This window comes from Passer domesticus, chromosome 3 (assembly GCF_036417665.1).
Source record: "Passer domesticus isolate bPasDom1 chromosome 3, bPasDom1.hap1, whole genome shotgun sequence".
NCBI classification, from domain to species: domain Eukaryota; kingdom Metazoa; phylum Chordata; class Aves; order Passeriformes; family Passeridae; genus Passer; species Passer domesticus.
Window position 1 is genome coordinate 38,748,550 of NC_087476.1, and position 19,992 is coordinate 38,768,541.

The window sequence follows — 19,992 nt, forward strand, 5'->3', positions numbered from 1 at the left end:
AGAGCACTTCAATCTGTGCTATTCAATTACAAAGAAAACATCGTAAACAAATTTATGATCACCCATTCTACAGAAAATGAAAAACATATTTTTAGAAAGTTTCCACACAGAAGCAGATCTGTTGTTTCTAAGGGAAGAAAAAAAGTGATTTAAAATACTGTGTTATAAATATACGGTGTAATCCTTTGTATAGCACAAAGAAATACACTACAAAGCACAAAAGTAACAAAAGTTTCCAAGGAGCCACTTGCTTTTAACTGGCTTGTACATTTGTACACTGTAACCTGAGGTTTCATTCTAAAAAATGAAGAAGCCATTAACACTTGGTATGATTACTGAGAGAAATATGAGGGGGAACTAGTTTAAAGCAGGTCTTTCAACTGCTTCGATAAACTGACTACTCATCTTTAGGAATTAAGTTTTGCCTGCAGTACTTACCCCATTGGGAGGAGAGGAAATCCATTCCAACTCTGTCTGTTGTGCTTTAGAGTCCAGCAGTATTACTAAAAAAAAGGAAAAAAAATTTCACAGCTTGTTAAACATAACAAGGGGGGATTTCAAACTAAGGAACAAAATATGAATTTTAAAAAGTGATAGAATTAACATAAATTTTGTGCAGATTGATAATTCTTCATATTGTTAAAAAAATTATCTGCAACCACAACTATTTATTTGTAAACAAACAAATTATGTACCATTTACATACAAGCAGATACACATATCTGCTTATATGTGAGAAAAAATACATAAATCCTTACAATTTCATTGCTTAAAATAAAATGAGGGATTTTTAGTGCTCTGAAGTGCTATTAATCAGTCATTAAGATACATGCTCCCTCCCTCTCCTTTTTCATAAGGACATTTTCCATATGCTGGTCATTACAATCAGCTTAAAGCACACAGGCATTTCAACACATTTCCAAACTGATTTTTACAGGACTGGTCTATACCTCGCCGAGAATCACTTTGAAAAAGCAATGATCTTTTCTGAGTGTCAAAGTGAAAAATATTTTCACAAGTATTTTTATTTCACAAGGAAAAGCAATAATTCTGCAAATAAATGATAACCAGGAGTACAGAAAATAAAAGACTCTGCAATTATCTCGCATACACAAAATCAGACTAATTCGCTTTATGGTAATAGCTTCCTAAAATCTTCACATCATGATGACATTTATATACAGAAGGACATCAGTTCTAGCAGCACCACAATTATTTTCAGCTAAATGTAACCCTACCTCCAAAAGTGGTTAATCACAGCCTAATAAACCAGCTCTTTAGTTGCATTTCTAATTTGAACCTATTCCATATACCTTTAGCTATAAGGTTATTTATAACCTCATACACAGCATTTCTGTACTAAGATATTTAGATGTGTGACTTAAGGCTGTAACTTGAAGCAACTTTTGTAGGTCTAACAAAACAGTATTAATTCTAGCTTTGGCCCTTTCTCCAAGGAGAATTTAACACAAAATTTCAATGAATTACTAAAAAGATGCCTAAAAAAATCATACCGTAATACATGAAATATTAGCTGAACACAAAACGGTAGCTTCCAGGCCTGTATTTCAGTAATGAAGTGGAACTACTCATTAAGGAAGTTTGATAGTCTCCCCCTAGAAAGATTACCTGCTTATGTCATTAAGGTTGGATTCAAGGGGCTTTACTTTTTAACACTTTCTATAGAAAAGCAGGTGGTGTATGCGGCGGCTTGTTAAACAAGAACATTTATAATGGTCCTGGAAAAAAAAGGTACCACCAAAAATTTAACCGTTTCAGCACCAGCACACTACGGCTGCAATTCATTATACTTTTTATTTGGCAGTAATTCTCTATCACGTAGCAACGGGTGAGCACATCAGAGAAAGAAAAGATAACAAGCAAACAAAACAAACAAAAAGAAAACCCACAAAGAAACAAACAAAAAAAAACCCCCAACACAGAAACCCCTGCTCTGCAAACACCCCTTGTAAAGAAATCCTGGCGTTCCTCCTGGCATCCAAAATTACCGGGGAAGAGCTTTCCAAACCAGCGGCTGCTGCCCTGCTCCCAGCGCTGGGAGACCCATGGCTGTCACGGCTCGTTCAGCAACGCGGGGAAGTGATGCGGGGGACGGCGCCGCGCCCCGCGCCCCCCGCCGGCAGCCGCAGGGGGTCCGCAGCCTCCCGCGCCGGGAGCGCACCGGGCTCCAGCGCGCTCCCTCCGCGGGGGAGCTGCGCAGCGCTCCGCGGCGCGGCGGAGAGCGAAAGGAGGCGGAGAGGCGGCGGGCGAAGCGCGGGGGCGCGGCCGCGGGCAATGGGCTCAGCGGGGCTCCGCGCAGGCGGGGAGCAGGGGCCTCTCGCCTCCGCGGGGAGCCGCAGTCACGCTCCGGGCGCTGCGCGGAGCTGCGCGCAGGCGGCCGCGCCCCCGCGCCGAAGAACGGGGCTCGGCGGCCGAGCCGCGGCCGCCCCCGCCACACCCCGGAGAGCCGCGGTTTTGGGAGAAAGCGCCCGGGACAGCGGCCCCAGGACGGAGCCCCGAGCTGTCGCAGACACGGAGCGAAGGGATAGCCCGCTCCCCGTGTCCGCGCTGGACCCGAGGGTCCTGCCGCTGGCAGAGGCTCCGCAGGTAACGCGGCCACTTTCGCGCTTAGAGAGACAGACGGACCCTGCCCCGTTCCTCTCCAGCATCTCATCGAGGCTTCTATTGAGCTACAGAAAGGAAACTCGGGAAACTTTTTAGCCTTTTACCCCTCCCAACCCTTTTCCGTACCCAGCGGGGAGGGGTAGGAAACCACACGGGGCTGCTGCCGCCACCGGCCCTTCGGCGGGGCCGGAGGTGAAGCTGTAAAGTTACTTTTTTGTTGTTGTTGTTTTGTTTTTTTTTTTTTAAACTCGCTCTTTCTTCCGCCAGAGTTTTCTGCGCTTGCAGCAGGTAGCCGCTATCAATCCCTGTCTGCCGCTCGCCCCCTCCTGACCCTCCTTTGGCTAGGTGATTTTCCCCGAACATACAGACACTATACGCGCACACTCATAGGTATAGATGCATACATAACCACCCACACACGTACAACACAGAAAAAACTGGGACAGGCTACCAGCGGGAAGCGCCGGCACAGCTCCGATCAGGGAGCAAGCCGTAGGGCAGAGCGGGGCAGGCAGTCCGCACCCTGCCCGCCCGACTGCCCGGCCCTTCTCCTCTCCCCACCCCACGGCTACTGCTTAGTGCTCCCCTCGGGAGGGTTTCTGTGCTTTACAGCCCCTCCAATAAACTTTCAAAATGCTGCTACGGGAAAGCTCCTTCTTCTTTCCCTCTCTAACCTCGCCATGGACTTCGTCTTTTAAGGGCAGAGCACATTTTAATTGAGGCATTTTTTAGAGCTCCAAATGATATTTTATTGCATGCTAGAGGTTTGATGAAAAATACTGACGCATCCAGCTGAGGCGGGGGGGAACCCCAAACGCATACATATGCAGAGGCACCGAAAATGCCCTGCCTCCCCCTTCCCCAGTCATGTCGTGTGTGTCTTCGTCCCCCCCCCGAAGATGGAGACGGACCTTCGCCTTTGGCTGTCAAACGCGAGCAGGGCGCTCCTTTAAATAATTTCGGATTTTCTCAGCGTGAATAAAGAGATTCCCAGATGGGCTTTGTGAATTGATTTTAAAAACCTCCATCAGCCTCTGATACAAAACTGACTGATTTGCCTCCGTGCGCGGGGGAAACAAACATGCGGGGTGCGCCTTACACAGATACCAGTATTGGACTGACGAGAAGGGGGAAGCTCCGTTGTGCTACGCAGATGGTGTAAAAACCCTAAACCTCTCTCCAGCGATACCGGGGGACAGCACACACATTGCAGGCACACGACGCCGGGCCGTACGTATCCTCTAAATACACGTCCAGCCTGCACGGCTGGGACGTGCCAAACTGCGCCCCGATGCTCCTTCCCGCGGTCTGTGCCCGGCCCCGCTGGGCCGGAGCGCTGCAGGCCCCCGGCGGGGAGCGCCCCGCAGCCCCAGCCCCGCGCCGTGCCTTGCCTCCCACCGAGCGTCCCGAGCCCTAAAACTCGGCCCCCAGCCCCTGCCCAGGGAGCAGCGAGGTAACCCGCCCTCCCTGCACCTCCTCGGGAGGATCAGGGCTGCCACGGGAGAGCGACGCTCCCCGGCACGGATACCCGGGCCGGGGGCTCTCCCAGCCCCATTCCTCCTCATCACGTGCGAATGCCTCGCAAACCTCATTCCTGGGAGCAGAGGCAGTTGTCCCGGTCCCTCATACATACACACGCACAGCCCCCAGTGAATGCCATGCTTTTTCCTCCCTCCCACCCCAACTAAAAAGTCTTTTTTTTTTAATTTTTTTTTATTATTTTTCTTGAGAGGGGGGCTGATAAGCAGCTGGCAGCGGCAGGAAGGTCCCCTACTAAGCCACCAAACAGACTTCGTGGGCAAAAGCAATAAATAAGCTCAAACTTTTTGTTTTCCGCATCACCTTACCTTCTTTTGCAGCCTGTGCCTCCCCCGTGTGTGCAAAGCGGAACAGCCAGACGGAGCACAAAATAATCCAAGAAGGGAGCCTACTTTGGAAAGCCATGGTGCAGGAGCGGGGTGATTTTATATTTCTAGCTCTCTATTCCTAGACACTGCCACTGCCGCCGCTTGGTGGGTGCTAGAGGACGGTGGAGAATTTGCTGTGCTAGTCTGTGGCTCGGCGGTCCCTCCCTCCAGGCTGCCTTTCTCTTTCGCCTCCTTCTCCTCCGCCTCCGCGCCGCTGCCCGGCTCCCGCACCGGGCCGGCCGCCCGCCAGCCCCGACTGCAGCCCGGCCGCCCGCGCCGCGCGCCGATAATATCAATGAGGGCAAGGGGGCGGGGCCTCGGCCGTGGGGCGGCCCGTCCCTCAATGTGACTGACAGCACCTGCTGACCAATCGGCAACCGCTATCGGCGGCCGGCGGGCCGAGCCGCCCCCTGAGTCGCCGCGGCCAGGAGGGCGGGGCCGGCGGCGCTGGCCAATGAGCGCGCGGCGGTGTCGGGTGTCTGCCGGTGCCGGGGAGCCGCGGGCTGCGCGCGGGGCGCAGCGCGGGACGGAGGGGCTGAGGGGCTGAGCCGCGAGCGGGCGGCGGGCCCGGGCGGCTGCCGGCGCGTCCCGCACGCCCGGGGGTGACTGCCCCGATCGTCCTGCGAGCGAGGGGATGCCGTGCATCCCTCCCCCTGGGTTCCCTGTGGTCTCCCCGTGGGGTAGCGAGAGAGAAGGGTCCCGGCCAGGGTCCGGCCTCTGTCCGAAGCCGAGCAGCCGCCGGCGCGTCCCCGCGCGGTGCCCGCTCGTGGCCGGGCTGAGCGCGCACCTGGGTCGCTGCCACAGAAGGGGAAACTTCGGCAGAAGCTGCGGGATGGTTCCCTGAGACAGCCCTGCCACAACAGTCAAGTTCCTCGGGGCTGACATCACTTGGGATCCCTTCCCTCTGATGCGTTCGTGTTTTCCGCCCCGCGTCTCCGGTTTGCCCCAAATATGAAGAACAGGTTAATGGCAATATCGACATTATGTGGGGAGGGAAAGGAGAGGCTGCTTCCCCCCTACCCTCTCCGGCTGTAACCTGAAGCGCGTGTAATCCTCTAACAATGAGACAATTTAAATAGGAGGGGGAGGAAAAAAAAAGTGAAACCCGAGGGGGAGAGGAACTTGCCAAATCTCTCTTGTCAGCGCTCATCCTGCGGACCGGGAGAGCTTTTGCCGGGGATCCATCACGCCCTCACCCCTCCGCTTTCCTTTCTCCAAACCCACGCCTCGCTCCTTCGGAGTGAAGCAACTGCGGGACAGACACGGAAACTTACCGCTCCGGGATGAGGCCGCGGAGCGGAGCGGGGCCCGGTGGCTCGGGGCGAGCGCTCCCCTCCCGGGCCGCGCCGGGCCCGCGGCCGCGCAGCCCCCGCGGCGAGAGGCGGCGGCCCCGGCTGCGGTCCCCGCTCGGCCCCTGCCTCCTCCACCTCTGTCCCACTCAACCTTCCTGGGGCCGATGCCGAGCGGCATGGACCCGGTTTTGTACCGCGCTAAAGGTGCGTGGTCGTGTCCTTTCGAAGGATAGATATACTGCGATGTAAACAGGATAAGTGACTATCGTCTCGGAAGCAAGCGAAGGAGCGAAGAGCCAGGGGTGTAACTGCAATTCGGTGGCAAGATTGTGCGAGAATCTGAAACACGCCTTGCGCAGATGCGTATCCTGATATAGAAAATGTTATGCCATAAATGGGAATTTAAACTGTGGAGGAGGTTTGTTTGTGGAACCTTTAGGTAGATAAGACACAATTAGAATTACTACTATCAAAATAACAATATTGTAATGCTCAGCACTGACGGATAAGCAGCCACCATACTCCGGGCTGTGAGCACTTTCCCTGTGGGCTCCTTGTGACTTCCGAGAAGGGTGTAGACAGAGGCTCCAAAATGTGCTGTATTTCTTTCACTTGCTGAATAATTATTATGGCTTAGAATATGACAGTTTTTGTGTTTCATTCAGAATGCTCTGTTGATACTTTGGATGCCATGATAAGTGTAGGCATAGTGCATACTCTTGGTTTTCTCATCCTCTGCCGTCTGTCATACCCATCCTCATGCATGTGTACTTAGAAAGGGGAGCTGTGCAGAGCAGTGAGTAGGCTTATCTTCTTTTTTAAAGGCTGTTTAAATACACGCAGGGATTTTGTGACTTCTTGGCGAATTTTCACTGGTGAAGTTAGTTTTCATGTTGCATATATTGTAACAGTGATTAACGAAGATGTAGGAAGTCTTCAACCTAGTTAGTCCTCAACAGTTTCCTAGCACAAAGTGCAAGCATTTATTATGTCACTAAGCCAAAAAGACAATTTTCACCCCTAAGAATGTACGAAAAAAATTGCATTGAGATTTTGAGTGACTATGTTTATAAAAAGGTAGAAGCTTGCTAAATGAAAATATTTACAGGAGAAAGGCTTAAATGGTAAAGAGGTGTCTTCCTGTCCTGTATATATTATTAGGCCAGACAATCCTTTTTAACATCACCTGCATTTATACAGATTATACTATACTATTTTATACAATCCAATATTGTATGTGTATGATATATGTATCAGATCATACACATATACAAGGATTCTCGAAGTTATGTATTAACCACACAAAGGATGTGTGTGTACATGAGCGAGTGTACAATGAAATTAAATAAAAGATTTTAAAAAAGTATATTCTTCTTCCTGAGCAACCCATTTTAAATGTCCTGTCTTACTGATAATTGTAAATGAAGGTAAAGATGACATATTTTATGTACTGCTTTGTTAAAACAGTCATGGATGTATTCACTGTTACACCAAAACATTCCACGTGTATCGAGTGTCTGTTAGTGTTGGGAGTGGTTTTTTGTGCTTCTCTCACATCAAATTTTTGAGAAATTGATAAAGAATTTGAAATCGTTTTTTAGTGAATTGTCTGTTTATTTGTAGTGTTTTCTAATACTTAATTTTACTCTGTAGGATTCACATCCTGTATTGCATCTCATCCAGCTATGTTAGATCTTCTGCAAAGAAAAACAGAAAAGAGATATAATACAACAGAACAAAAATACTCAAGCTAAATGGAACTACAATCCTCAGAACTGGTAACAAAATCTCTGAGAGAAGAAGGAAGAAAAAAGATGGGGAAAAAAAGGAACTGGGAATTTCATTCAATTCAATGTGTTACTATTCAGGTACCAGTAAAAGAGCAATGATTAATTGGAAAAGAACAATAAAGATCGTCTCTTTATTCTGTTTTGTTATTTTTCTCCTGTAGGCCAGATTCTGTCTTTTATTTTTACTTGTAGTTGGAATGATTTTCTTCATATTGCCAAGCTTCACTATGCTGGTACTAACTTCATGCTAGCTGAATTTCTCTATGCTGAATTGCAAAGTTCTAACCAGACTTTGGAAAACTACTTAAATAATTTCGTCCTCCTTAAAATTTACTAACTCTGTCTTCACCAAAACTCGATCTGAAATTTTGGCACAAGAAATATAGAATGAATTCTAGGGCTACACAAGCATATGTAAGGAAATGAGGCTAATTTGAAAGTTGTTACAAAGTTCTGTTTTCACTAATCTTCTTCTTGCAGGATTCATTCATTCATTCTTTCTTTCTGACTTTGTGCAGGGCTGAAGTGAAATTTCAATAGTTTCAAAAAGCTGTTGAAGTTTAGCCTCAGACATTGTTTCTGTAAATCATGTTGTCTTGGTTCTGTCCACACAACAGTGATCCTTAAGACTGGTTTTGAAAAAAAGAAAGCAAACCTTGAACACTGTTTTACAGTAGCAGAAGAAGAAATTAGTTTTAAGTAATAACAGAAGATCTTATAAACCCTGAATTTTTGGTCTTAAGCTAAGCAATCCCTGAGCTGTTTTTATCCATGCACAAGATTTTTAATTAAATACATAGTACACATTTTTGTGCAATTTTTGTCAATTTTTTGTATACTTTTTAATATAAAATTCAGTGTTTTTGTGACACTTCGCTTGTAAGCCATGTATGTATAATAAATCATTATATCAGACTTTGCATTTAGTTTTACAGATGTAATGGCACTTACATTCCAAATCTAGTCCAGAGATGGATTTTCCATACACTGTCAATTTCAGATAATCTGGTGGATTTATAAGTCAGAGTAGCTCTATTGTAGTAAAGAAGGCAATATATAAAATAAATATTATTGGTTCATAAAGAAACTAGAGAATTGGGAGAATTTCAAACTGGTTTTTTTGAAAAGCATGCTCATATAAAAAGTTCTTTTTCTAGTTAACATGCCAGTTTGGTTTTGGGTTTTTAAAAACTATTTTAGTTAACACTAATCAAAAATAGTGCCATAAAGCTTCACACTTTAAAGTCTTTACTTATATCAGAATGGTAATAAAAATTCACTGTCAAATTTTCTCTTGGGAGATTTAAAGTTGTACGGTGCTAAATAGATACATAGATCATGTTTTCCAAATCTATGAATTTTCAATACATTTTGAGAAACACTACAGAAATAGAGGTAGGATGGTGTGTCATCTTGCCATTTAATGGAAATGAAATACATTCTATAGAACAGCACAAATTAAATTCACATTAAACATACAGTGAATAAAAAAAGCCTTTGCCTTTTTGGCAAAGGAGGAGCAAGAGCAGAGCTGTAGAGGGTCCAAAACCATGCTGCATTTGGGTCCTGTGAGACTGTTTCCCCTGATAAACCTGAATTTGGAAACTGCTTTACTGAGCAACAAAAGCCTTTGGAGAACATACTGTCTCTTTGTTGGCCATTCTTCAGAGTCTGTTAGTATATCACATTGTTCTGCAGATCTTCCCCTGGGAAGGTTGAGCAGGACAAGCCTGTGCCATCATCCTGTGATAGCATCTGGAGATAGTCTGAAAGGAGATAATTTGCCTTTCTCACCTATGAATTAAAGGAGTGTCTTTGTGTCCAGATGCAACAACAAGTATCCAAGCATATAAACTCCTTGTTGACTTCAATTCTTTGTAAGATTTAAAGCTTCAGTTTTTCCTAGGATGTTTATCATACTAAAAGTTTTGCACAGAAGAGCCTGACCATAAGGGCAGCTAATTTGTATTTTAGTTAATTAGTTGTAAGTGACAGATAAACTCTAGCAATATGCTCCAGTGAGGTTAGTATCTTCCTGTTCTTATTCAGCACAAGTGACATCTGATCACTTCCATCTGTGACAGTCCTAGAGTCTTCTTTCAGCCCAGCTGAGGTGAAAATGCAGACCCAGTAGATTTCCTGTTTCCATATATTACCTCCTCTTACAGTCGGTCTCAATCTCTCAATTTCCTTCTGTGAAAGAGCATGAAAGCATCTCTTCTCTCAATCTCCCTTCTGTGTTAGGAGGTAGGAGGGGAAAGGATAAAAGAACAGATGCAATAACCCTTATTTAGTTCTGAAAGAGAAACTACAGATTGCAATGGCAGGAGTTCCAATGCACCTCTAGATCCAGGAAGTGTAGTGATGTGGAGCATCACTACTGACAGGAAAGCTGCCAAAGTGTATGGGAGAAGGTGTTCTTTGAAGTAGAATAATTTAAGAATTGCATCTCTCAGGAGTACAACCCTCCGCAGATTTCCTTCTTTGTCGTATTTCACATGTTCTAATACTCTTGTCAAGTTCCTATGCAGATGTAGTGCCACTTCTGTCCTGGTCTGTGGATTTACATCTCCCCAAAACTGATCTCATTATCCACTGGAAGTAAACTAGATTTCTGGCAAGTAATACACATACTAATTTGTGGAAGCTTGTTTTGTCCTCAGATACTTGATGCTTGCCAGATACACTTAATCACAAGACCTTGTATATTTTATTGCCTTTAAATATGAAAGTGCACGTGATAGTGTGTTTCATGGGTAAGCAATGCTTTATTCAGAATGCATTTCCTTTTGGCTTGAATTTGGCAACTGCAGTTTCAGGATGTGATTTCTTCAGTATTTACCGTAGTGTGACGAAGGTTAATAGAAATACCTAACAAGCTGTCTTTCTACAGCCAATTCTGGTTTGTGTAGAGTAATAATGTTATACAAATGCAGGCATAATGCAAATCCCCTATAAAATTAAGCTACATGGCTGTATAATGAAGAAAAAAATTCTTTGCTGTAGTAGACCCTAAAGGGCAAGCTAACCCCTGCCTGGATCAGTAAATATGACAAATATAAATCACAGTATTGCAATATTGCCCTGGTCCATTCTGTCCTTCATGCACCCAGATTAGCTATCTCTATTCCTTTGAAAACATGCACCACAAATGGATAATCTCAGCCCCTACACCACTGAATAGTTTATTTTTCTTTTAATTAATATAATTTCACATGCATTTGCCAAGCAAATTCTTAGCTGTTTCCCATCTAAGGCCTCAGTTCAGATAATGTTTTCCTCATGTAAGTGGTTGCATTGATCTAGATGAGAGCTAGGTGATACTCCAACTGAATGAGAGTGACACACTTAACACTAAGTATCTTTCATGCTCTTTCAGGTAAAAAGCACTTATTTTCAAGAAATACTTTATTTGTCCTTTTGCACATGTTTTTTCTTGAGAAGGTGATTTGAGCTGTAGTGATAAAAAGAGCTAAATGGTGCAGTGGGGTGTGGTTTCTTATACATCAATTTTTTTTGTGTGTTCCTTTTTTCTCATGAATAATATGACAGCTGTCTGCAGTAATTCATCTGTCATTGTGTTGCCCAGTTGCTTAGAGTTAGGGTTTCTAATCCAATGCATAACCTTTCTTAATTCTGGCCACCCTGGATAATCTTTTGCTACATTGTTGTCTACAATTTATCTGATAAGTAACAAATGTATTTTCTAGTCATGGTACATATCTTGGAGCATCCTATAATTTCCTTGGGTTTATGATTAAATTAACCATTTATTTTCTAATACACTTTGTTTTCTATCTCAAAGCTAGATTGCAATTTCAGACAGCTGTCTGCCTTGCACTCTGTAATTATTTAGGTTTTAACCATCTTCTTTGGGTAGACTAAAAAGACTATCTGGTATCAATTTACTTGAAACTTTATTTTGTTTCCCTTCTAATAGTACAATTCAAAACATTAAAGTCATCTGTGATACATGAATTAATAACAACTTCTGTTGTGATACATTAATTAACATGTTCTATTTCCCTTTACTTTTAAAGTTTTTTCTATATTCCATTTTGAAATATAACCAAGTATACAAATAATGTTACAGGAATGAAAATTAATAAATATATCTGGTAGATTGAACCTTAAAACCAAGGAATTCAGATTTATGCTCTGTGTGAGATAATATGATTTTGTATTTCTTTCACTTATTTCATTTGTACACTACCCAAAAAATTTCTATAACTGCTGTATTACTGTAGTAAGCCCCACAGAAAGAAATCCACTTACCTAAGTGAACTTCCAGTATTAAGATTTAAAAAAAAATTTAAAAAAAGTAAGATCTACTTTTCTTTTCCCTTCTTCATTGTTAACATATATCTTTCTAATCATCCCATATGGCTAGTGGGAGTTTGTTTTTCCCCCAAATGGTCACAGGCTTGTCAATGAATGTTGCTACACAACAAGCAAACAAACAAACAAACAAACAGAAATACCAAAACAAAACCACCCAAAAAATTTGCCATTGTGTGCCTCTTAAAATTTACAGTCAAAGGACATGGCAGGCTGAAAGAGAGTTAAGTCACCTTCTCTTTTGGTAAGCTGAAAATGCCTCTATTCGATTCTGAAATGCTCGCAGGTCCTATGAAATTATGGCACACTCCTAAAGCTGGCTGGTGCACTGCAGGACCAGTTTCAGCCTTTGCTGTCTGGAGCCCTGTCCCAGTCCACTCTTCCTTGCCTTACCCTGGCCTTAGCTTTGCCCCTTGCTGTGATTTGCAAGTCAGTGCTCTGAGGGTTTTCTTGTGGCATGCCTATGCAAAGGCTTTCCTCTCAGAGAGAAACAGGGAGGCTTTACTGCTATTCTAGCCTCTTTGTCCTGCCATATAGTGTGCCTTGCAGATAGCCAGCTGTAGTATAATTAAGCTAGATTTTAGGCGCTTAATCAGGCTCAGCAAAATACCCTGGTTTGTCACATTCCTTCCTGCTGAAATCAGAACATAGCTTTAAGTCTGCACTGCCTCTACTGTACCTGTTAGTAACTGCTGGCAGCTGGCAAGAGCTTCATCTGAATTTGGATTCACTAGGAGATTATTTAAGATACTTTTCTTTCAAAACAAGTACTGTACCGTATCTGAGACTTTTCAGTACATTTATTTGTCAAATATGCATATGTATGTGTCTACATACATAATTTCCTCATAAATTCAGTAGTCTTAGATAAATGGAATGTAGAGATAATACAGCTTCATGCACGAAACACTGTTTACAGAGGGCCAGTCTCTTATCTCCTGTGAATTGACATAATTGCAACAATATTATGCTAGTTGGGGCTTTTTTGGCAAGAATTCATGACAGTTACATAATTCATTACAGCCTATTCTAACCTACTGAAATCTATGCATATTTTTAGGCGTAGCTTGTACATTCTCAGTGATTTCTGCTCTGAATTCCCTACGGATGTGCCCTCAGGTCCCCCCTGGGTATGCTTCTGTCACCGTGTCACTTTGAGAGTCACTGTTGCAATTCTTCCACCTATACAATTCTCATAGAAGTCAGTGCAGTGTTTAGATGCACATATGTAATAGGGCTGGATGTTGGTCAAAGCACACTAGGTCCTGAGCTCTCTTAACAGTCCCTCACACACACTTCCAATTACCAAGTGTTGTGAGCCTGAGCCTCACCTGATGTGAACCCCTGGAGTTGGTGTTTTTATGCACCTGCTAAGATATCAAATTTATGATGAGTTACACCACTTAAAGCTTTCAAAAATTGTTTATCTGGATATTAAAAAAATATCAAGTATCTGGACAATATTAGATTTTTAAAAGAACAAAAATTCTGCATTCTTTTGTGAGTATGGAGAGGTCTTTCTCCACTTCTTCCCCCATTAGCTTTCCACCTGACTCTTCTACGGGGCTGGGAGTTGTTCCTGAGGAAGTTTGACTTACAGCTGTGACAGTAACCTACAGTCAGGTAGGAGATGTTTGAACTGCCCTCTTCTGCACATCCTCAGTGAGCTATGCCGGTCCTCGGGAAGCAACCTCTCTCACCTGAGGGCACAGTAGATCTACATGACTGCTCTCTCACTGCTTTGGTTCTGTTTCAAGACTGTGCTGGAGGAACGAGAGGAGTGAGGGAAGATTAAGTGTACAGCCTGCCTCCTCCTTTGCCCTGCTGAACTAGGGAGAAGGGCATCGCCGGGAAGCAGAGTAACAGGAGTAAAGACACAAAAAGGGGAGGCGGCTGTCTGTGCAGGGGATGTACTGGATTATCACTGTGAGTACTGTCATAGTCACTTTATAGTTTTGTTGCTGTTTGATGCAATTACTGATGATGCCATCAGGTATGCTGTATTGTCTGTACCTTACCCTTTTTTTTCACCTTCAGTTTTGCTGTTCATAGGGAATTATAAAATTCCGGAAAGTTGTAGCATTGATTTCAAAAGGTGTCTCTCTGTATCCAAATGATGAAAAGCCAGAAGAGTTAAGGAGGCTAAAATAATAAGATTGTTTTAAAACTACATTTGTTTATGTTTTTTGCTGCTACATATGTCTAGCATGCAGATACTTGTGATAACCCCACTTTGCTGACAGTTAAGTCACATTAATCAGGCTGCTTCTATAACTGCTTCTTTTTACCTGCAGCTGCATATTGTTGTCCAAAGGAATTCTACATACTTCTGACCAGTGAGGAGACAGCTTTGTTTGGCTAAATTTTGTTTTGCTACATGGAAAGAAATTAGTTCACATCAAAGTTGCACTAACTTCAGTGACAGGTAAGATTGGTGTGTACCAGTGTGAGCTGATATAAAACTCTGGAACCTGACTTTCAATGGATGTCTTAACACAGCTCAGAAGAGCAGCTCCCAGAATAGTATAGCTCACAGAATTGCTACAAAGGAAATAAATGAATGAAAACTGCATGATTAAATGCTTTCATCTGGAAATTTTGGTGCAATATTCAGAAACTCTACAAATTCTTCTAATTCATCATACTCTTTGTTTATTACTAATAAATTATTGTGGTGATGGAAGGAATTCATTACCCTTTCTACACACTTCACTAGTTGCAGGTCATTTATTAATCTGTGTTATCTGGTAAGACTAAAACCAGCTGTAATTACATTGTTAAACATTGATTAATAAGCATCCCACATCACTAATATAAGCAAGAAGCAAGATAAAAAATCTTTTTAAAGATTTGGAGTAAAATTTGAGCATTCCTTTGGGAGTAAGGAAATCTGGATCTTCATAAATATTCATTTTTGTAAAATTCCATTTGCTTGCACAGCTGTATTTTTGAACACCTTTTGGAAACAGATTAACAAGCAAATTCAATTACACTAGAGTAAACGAACTGCATTCACAAAGTGGTATTAATGTACTAAATGAAACATTTAGAATGAAACATTTTTTAGATAGTCTTCAGCTAACCATACTTTTTTTCATTCTTAATTTAATCATATCATTAGGCATGCATTTGTTTTAAATCCATTTCTATTTCACAGATTTTAAAACAATATTGCAATTAGAAATGCATTATTAAAAACACTGCAGATTCCTAAATCTTGCTTTTGTAGGTTTTCAATAAAGTCAGTTTGATTGAACTGACACAGATGAAATTATTAGTTGTCAGAAACTTGGATTATTAGTAAGGGTAAATAAGCAGAATGTCTCTGGCACTTGACAAAATTGGGGAACTGATTTTTATGATATAGCTTTATGGGGAATAAATTCGATGGAAAGAAGATGCTTTTAGAAAAGATGTTTTAAGACTATCCTCAATTAATCATAAATGACAAATCTCATTATAGCAGCACTATTGTTAAGGGTCTGTCAGTATTTCCATTACAAACCTGTATTTCAAAGATTTATAAATGGGCTACAGAAATTAACTCTGAGATGAAACTTGCTGTTCATACTCTTCACTATTGGATTATACTTTCCTCACAAAACTTTAAGAAAATCTGTTTTACCTTTTTCAGTTGGTAGGCTTCAAAAGAAACAGAAGTGAGAAGTTCTGTTGATGACTTTTTTGTATGTATAATTTTTAAAAAGGTTACAATTTAATAGATAGGAGAACTGTGATTCTATAACATAAAGGATTGAACTTGCCTTTTTTTCCTTTCTGTCCCTGAAAGGCTGACCTATTTTAGTGTGAGTTCAGCTTGCAATATGGTTGCAATAGGACTGCTGAAATTCTTTACTCAGTCTTCTAATCCTTTTAGGTTATGTCTTTCAATTTCATTACTAAACAAGGATTTGAGACCTGTTTTCCAGCTCATCCAAATGTGTGCTAGTCCAAAACATGTTTGACCATTGGGATCTTATCGGACTTTGAAGCAGAGCCTACTGTTTCTGCAGAACTGATTCTCAGGGGTGCAAAACTAAGTATTGCTAGGAAGTCCAGCCAGTGTAAAGGTCAGTAGTGCCGTGGCTCTTCAGTATTTTTACTCAGGAAGGTAGATGTCCTGTCAGGCTTTTGAAACCTCTGACAGAGATGGGGAGAATTCCTTAAGAGCATTTTGAAGAGGACCAGAACCATGTTTTGAATTTTCTAAGTACATTTTCTGTAATCGGGGATGTTAGAGGTGGTGCAGTCATCCATTTGTATTGTTCTGTACTTGGAAGACAGGACTACCCACATACATATGTCCAGAAAGGTGGTAAGTGCCCCATTCCTAGAAACATTCAATTCCTTGTTGGATAAGGCTCTGAGCAACCTGCTTTAGTTAGAGATGTTTCTGCTCATAGCAAGGGATTGGACTAGATGACCTTTAAATATCCCTTCCAGCCCAAACTCTTATATGATTATATGATATTGAGACGGCGAAAATGACATCCTGATTTCTGACATCTGGCCATGGTTTTTTTTACCTACTTTGGCCAAATCTGTCTTGGTAAGCCATGTTTGTGCATGTCGTCTCACACTGGTGGCCTGGTAGAGGAGTTTCTGTACCCCATTCCTCGAATGTTTGAGCCACCAAATCTGTTACCCAGTTCCAGAATCCCCATGGGGAATTTAATTTGCCCAAAATTTCCTGCCCATGCCCAGGAATCACTTACAAAAGTACTAGCTGATCTGGCCACGTTCTGCTCTAACAGCACAAATAGTTGATGTTTGGCAACATTCCACACTGTTCTTTTATTTACTAGTGCAGATAGAGATTTTGAGGTTATTCAAACTGACAAGACAGCTAGAGGTTGGTTTGGACACAACTGAAATATGCAATCAAGATTAAGTTTGCCAGTTCCAAATGGGGAAATCCAGCTTGAGAGTGCCAGACCTTCAAACTGACAAAGACTGTTTTACCTCTAGAGATGGTAGCCTTGGATGACCAGTGTATAGATGTACACTGATACCTACACATCACATATCTGAAATAATTATTGGTTTCTAAGGGGGCATAGGCTGTATTCCTGAAGAGGCACAGTATTTGGCTGGCTGACCTGGATGTGCTCTTTAATAAGAGAAAAAAAATACTCTTTTATCCACTGTTGCTGAAAAGTTATTTCCTTAATAGTAGCCTTGGAATAGGCATGCACTAAAGATCACAGCCTGCTTCCTGGCAAATCAACCTGCAAATGAACCTACCAATTACCACAAGTGAACCTTGCAGTGACTGAACAAGAGGCTGGCATGCGTGATCTGTGTATACAGCCAGACAGCATCTCCATTAACCACATCTCTCACTTCATCTTAGATGGCAAACTTGACTGGCTGAGGAGAGATAGTACCCTAGAGCCAAAACTCAAGCTGAATTACCAAGACACTAGATTTGAATAAGTAGAAAAAAGGAAACAAACTTCATGGAAGGAAGATATTCAATGTACAATGGCGAGTTTATTGATGACATGGTTATTATATGCTGAAAATAACAAACGTGTTGTTTGCACAGAAGACAGAATTTCTGAAGAACACAATGCATGATCTTGTGTTTTAGTCTGTTTAGAAAACAGCATTTATGAGAGTTAAAATCTAGGGTGATAGCCTGATTAATTTAGATTGATGCTGAAGGTATTGTGGAGAAAAAAAACCCTTTCTATTTTATTAAAGAATAAGTTACCTAATATTTCAGGTGGAGAAGTAATTATGTTGTGTCACTTTTTACCCATTTGCTCTTTGTCTTTATACAATATTGGCCATGATGAGGACAGTAGAAACTTTACAAAATATGATGTTATCTTTTAAGAATATAAAAACAAATTCTAAAAGATGTGAAACCAAAGCAAATGGTAATAAAGGGAAGTAGGTTGAGTGAACAGACAAATAAGTATTTAATGAAATTTTCTTTCAAAAACACTCTCTCTTCCAGATATTTAAACAGTGGGATTTTATTTCAAAAATAAACTTACTGAACATCTGTAAAAGTTAACATGTGGTACAGACCTCTCTGCAGCATGCAGTGGGTCTCTTCTGCATTTTATTGTGGTATAACTAGAATTAATGTGGTCATGCAGTAAATTTTCATAGACATTCATAAGTAAGTGTATGCTAACTTGTGATTGCTGATGATTTTTGAGACTGAAAGATGTGATACGTGAAAAATGTAAAGGTTATTTGTGCAGATAATTACTGTTTTAAAAAGTTCCATATCTTTCAACACATATAAGTATTTCTAGAAAGAGGATTATTTCCCTTTATTCCCTTATTATTAATCTGTGCCCATTATATCTGTTATGGACTAGAATCTCCATTGTAAAACTTAAAAAAAATCAGCCTCTTACTGGCAATAGAAATAACTTCATAGCATGCGTGAGGATGAAGCACATCACTTCTGGCCAAAAATTATTGATCTATCCAAAGTTTAACAAAAGCAGTCAGTGATTCGTTACTCAAAACATATCTAAATGTTTGCAGACTACTGTTAACCCATAGCCTAATCAACAAAAAATGAGGAGGAGTTACTGAGCAATGCTCAATCTAAGCATTGCATTGCTTAATGACTCACACACAAATGTTATCTAAAGGTCCTTCAGCTCTCTCTTTCACTGCAGAGTTCATTTGAATATGCCGCTTTTGAATTACTCTCTTTTGATTTGCCTAGCTTGGCTGAAGGTGTATATTACACAGTGGTAGTGTGTGAGTGGTCAGGTCTGGCCGAGAGTGCTTGGTGTACACAATAGGAAGTCTTTGAGGTCAGAAGCATGAGCACAAAAAAAATACTGATGGAGAAATTCCTTCTTTCTTATGGACATACAGAAGAAATTGCAAGACCCTGGAGACTGAGGGACTATGTTGTCCCTAGCCGGCTTGTATGAGTAGCTGCTGAGTTTTGCTTAAATCTTTACCTGTATTATTTCTCATGCTCACTGTCAAAAACTGAAAGCCTCCATGTATGCATGTTAAAGGATTTCTTACTATGAACAGGACTAAAGTTAGGAGAAGAACTGGAATAGAAACAGCCCTATAGGATACCTTGGGGTGGTTGGAAAGCATGATATCAGCTTATGAGAATGTGTGGTGTCAGCTGATTTTGATGCACAGCCAGCAGGCAGTGTGTGACTTGCCACTCTTGTCCCATGTGCACACTTGTGCCTTCTGTGGGTACAGTGCTGTACCAGGCGGGCTGAAGTTTAGTGAAGAGAGAAGCTCTGGTGTGCCTTTGAGGAAAATACAGAAGATTCTCCAGTTGTGCCTTCTGTTACACATTTTTTAAAAAGCATGTTGAAATCACCACAGCTTTTAGGTGAATTTCACCAGCCAAGTGATGCACCTGGAAATGTTGTGGTATAAATTCTGCCTGTTTGGTTGTCTCACAGAGTCTGTTCCTTTCTACTAAAATTATAGCCTGTCCTCTGTAACAGATCATGGGACCTAAGCACAAGCATGTATTTGGCATCTTATGGTGGTATATTTGTAGAGAACCTGGTAGTCTGTAGGATTTTCTGTGTCCTAAGAAACCTGATATCTGTGCATAAAAATTAATCTGTAGATTGTGCTGAAAAATCTGTATTTTTTGTTTTCCTGTAGGAAATCCCAAAAGAAAAATTAAAATATTTTTCTATTTGAAGGTTTTTGGTTGTGGTGGAATTTTGTTTTATTTCAAAGAGAAATTAGTAAAATTAAATCAGATTTTTCTTTTCAGAAAAATACCTTAGGTAGAAGCTGTTTATTTGCTTATTCATTAATTTAATAAAGAGGGTTTGTTTCAAAAAAAACCACAACTCCCTAACCAGCTGTAATTATATATTGAGCATTATTATGAAGAATATACTGCAAAAATCTGCTAAATACTTATAAAGGTTATTTAATAAGTGAAACAACATCACAAAATATAAACGAAGATTTTAGTTGTGACAGAAAGCAAACAAAAGCTATATGCACATAAATAAATAAGAGACCATGCTCTGCTCTTTACTCCTGTTTGCATCTCCTCCCTCCTAAAGC

The 19,992-nt window shown here is 41.8% G+C and overlaps 1 protein-coding gene and 1 long non-coding RNA gene across 7 annotated transcripts in view; one reads left to right on the forward strand and one right to left on the reverse strand.

The window, feature by feature from the left end:
- The window catches only part of EPHA7 (EPH receptor A7), a 165,169-nt gene extending 160,371 nt beyond the window's left edge, over positions 1-4,798 (reverse strand). For 2 of the 6 annotated variants that reach the window (XM_064412702.1, XM_064412698.1), the window contains exons 1-2: positions 4,473-4,784; positions 439-503 (exon numbers count right to left, since the gene is read on the reverse strand). In XM_064412702.1, the coding sequence (XP_064268772.1) occupies positions 439-503; positions 4,473-4,569 (162 nt within the window). In that variant the 5' untranslated portion in view covers positions 4,570-4,784. Of the gene's footprint in view, positions 1-438; positions 504-2,009; positions 2,125-4,472 lie in introns of those variants that run through there. The other 4 variants (XM_064412701.1, XM_064412700.1, XM_064412699.1 and 1 more) reach the window with 3 other exon arrangements.
- Positions 4,799-11,961: 7,163 nt separating this feature from the next.
- LOC135296408 (uncharacterized) lies at positions 11,962-19,627 on the forward strand. Its single transcript, XR_010358474.1, has 3 exons — positions 11,962-13,878; positions 14,247-14,377; positions 17,306-19,627. It is a non-coding gene; the product is annotated as an uncharacterized LOC135296408 (long non-coding RNA).
- The last annotated feature ends 365 nt before the right edge of the window (positions 19,628-19,992 follow it).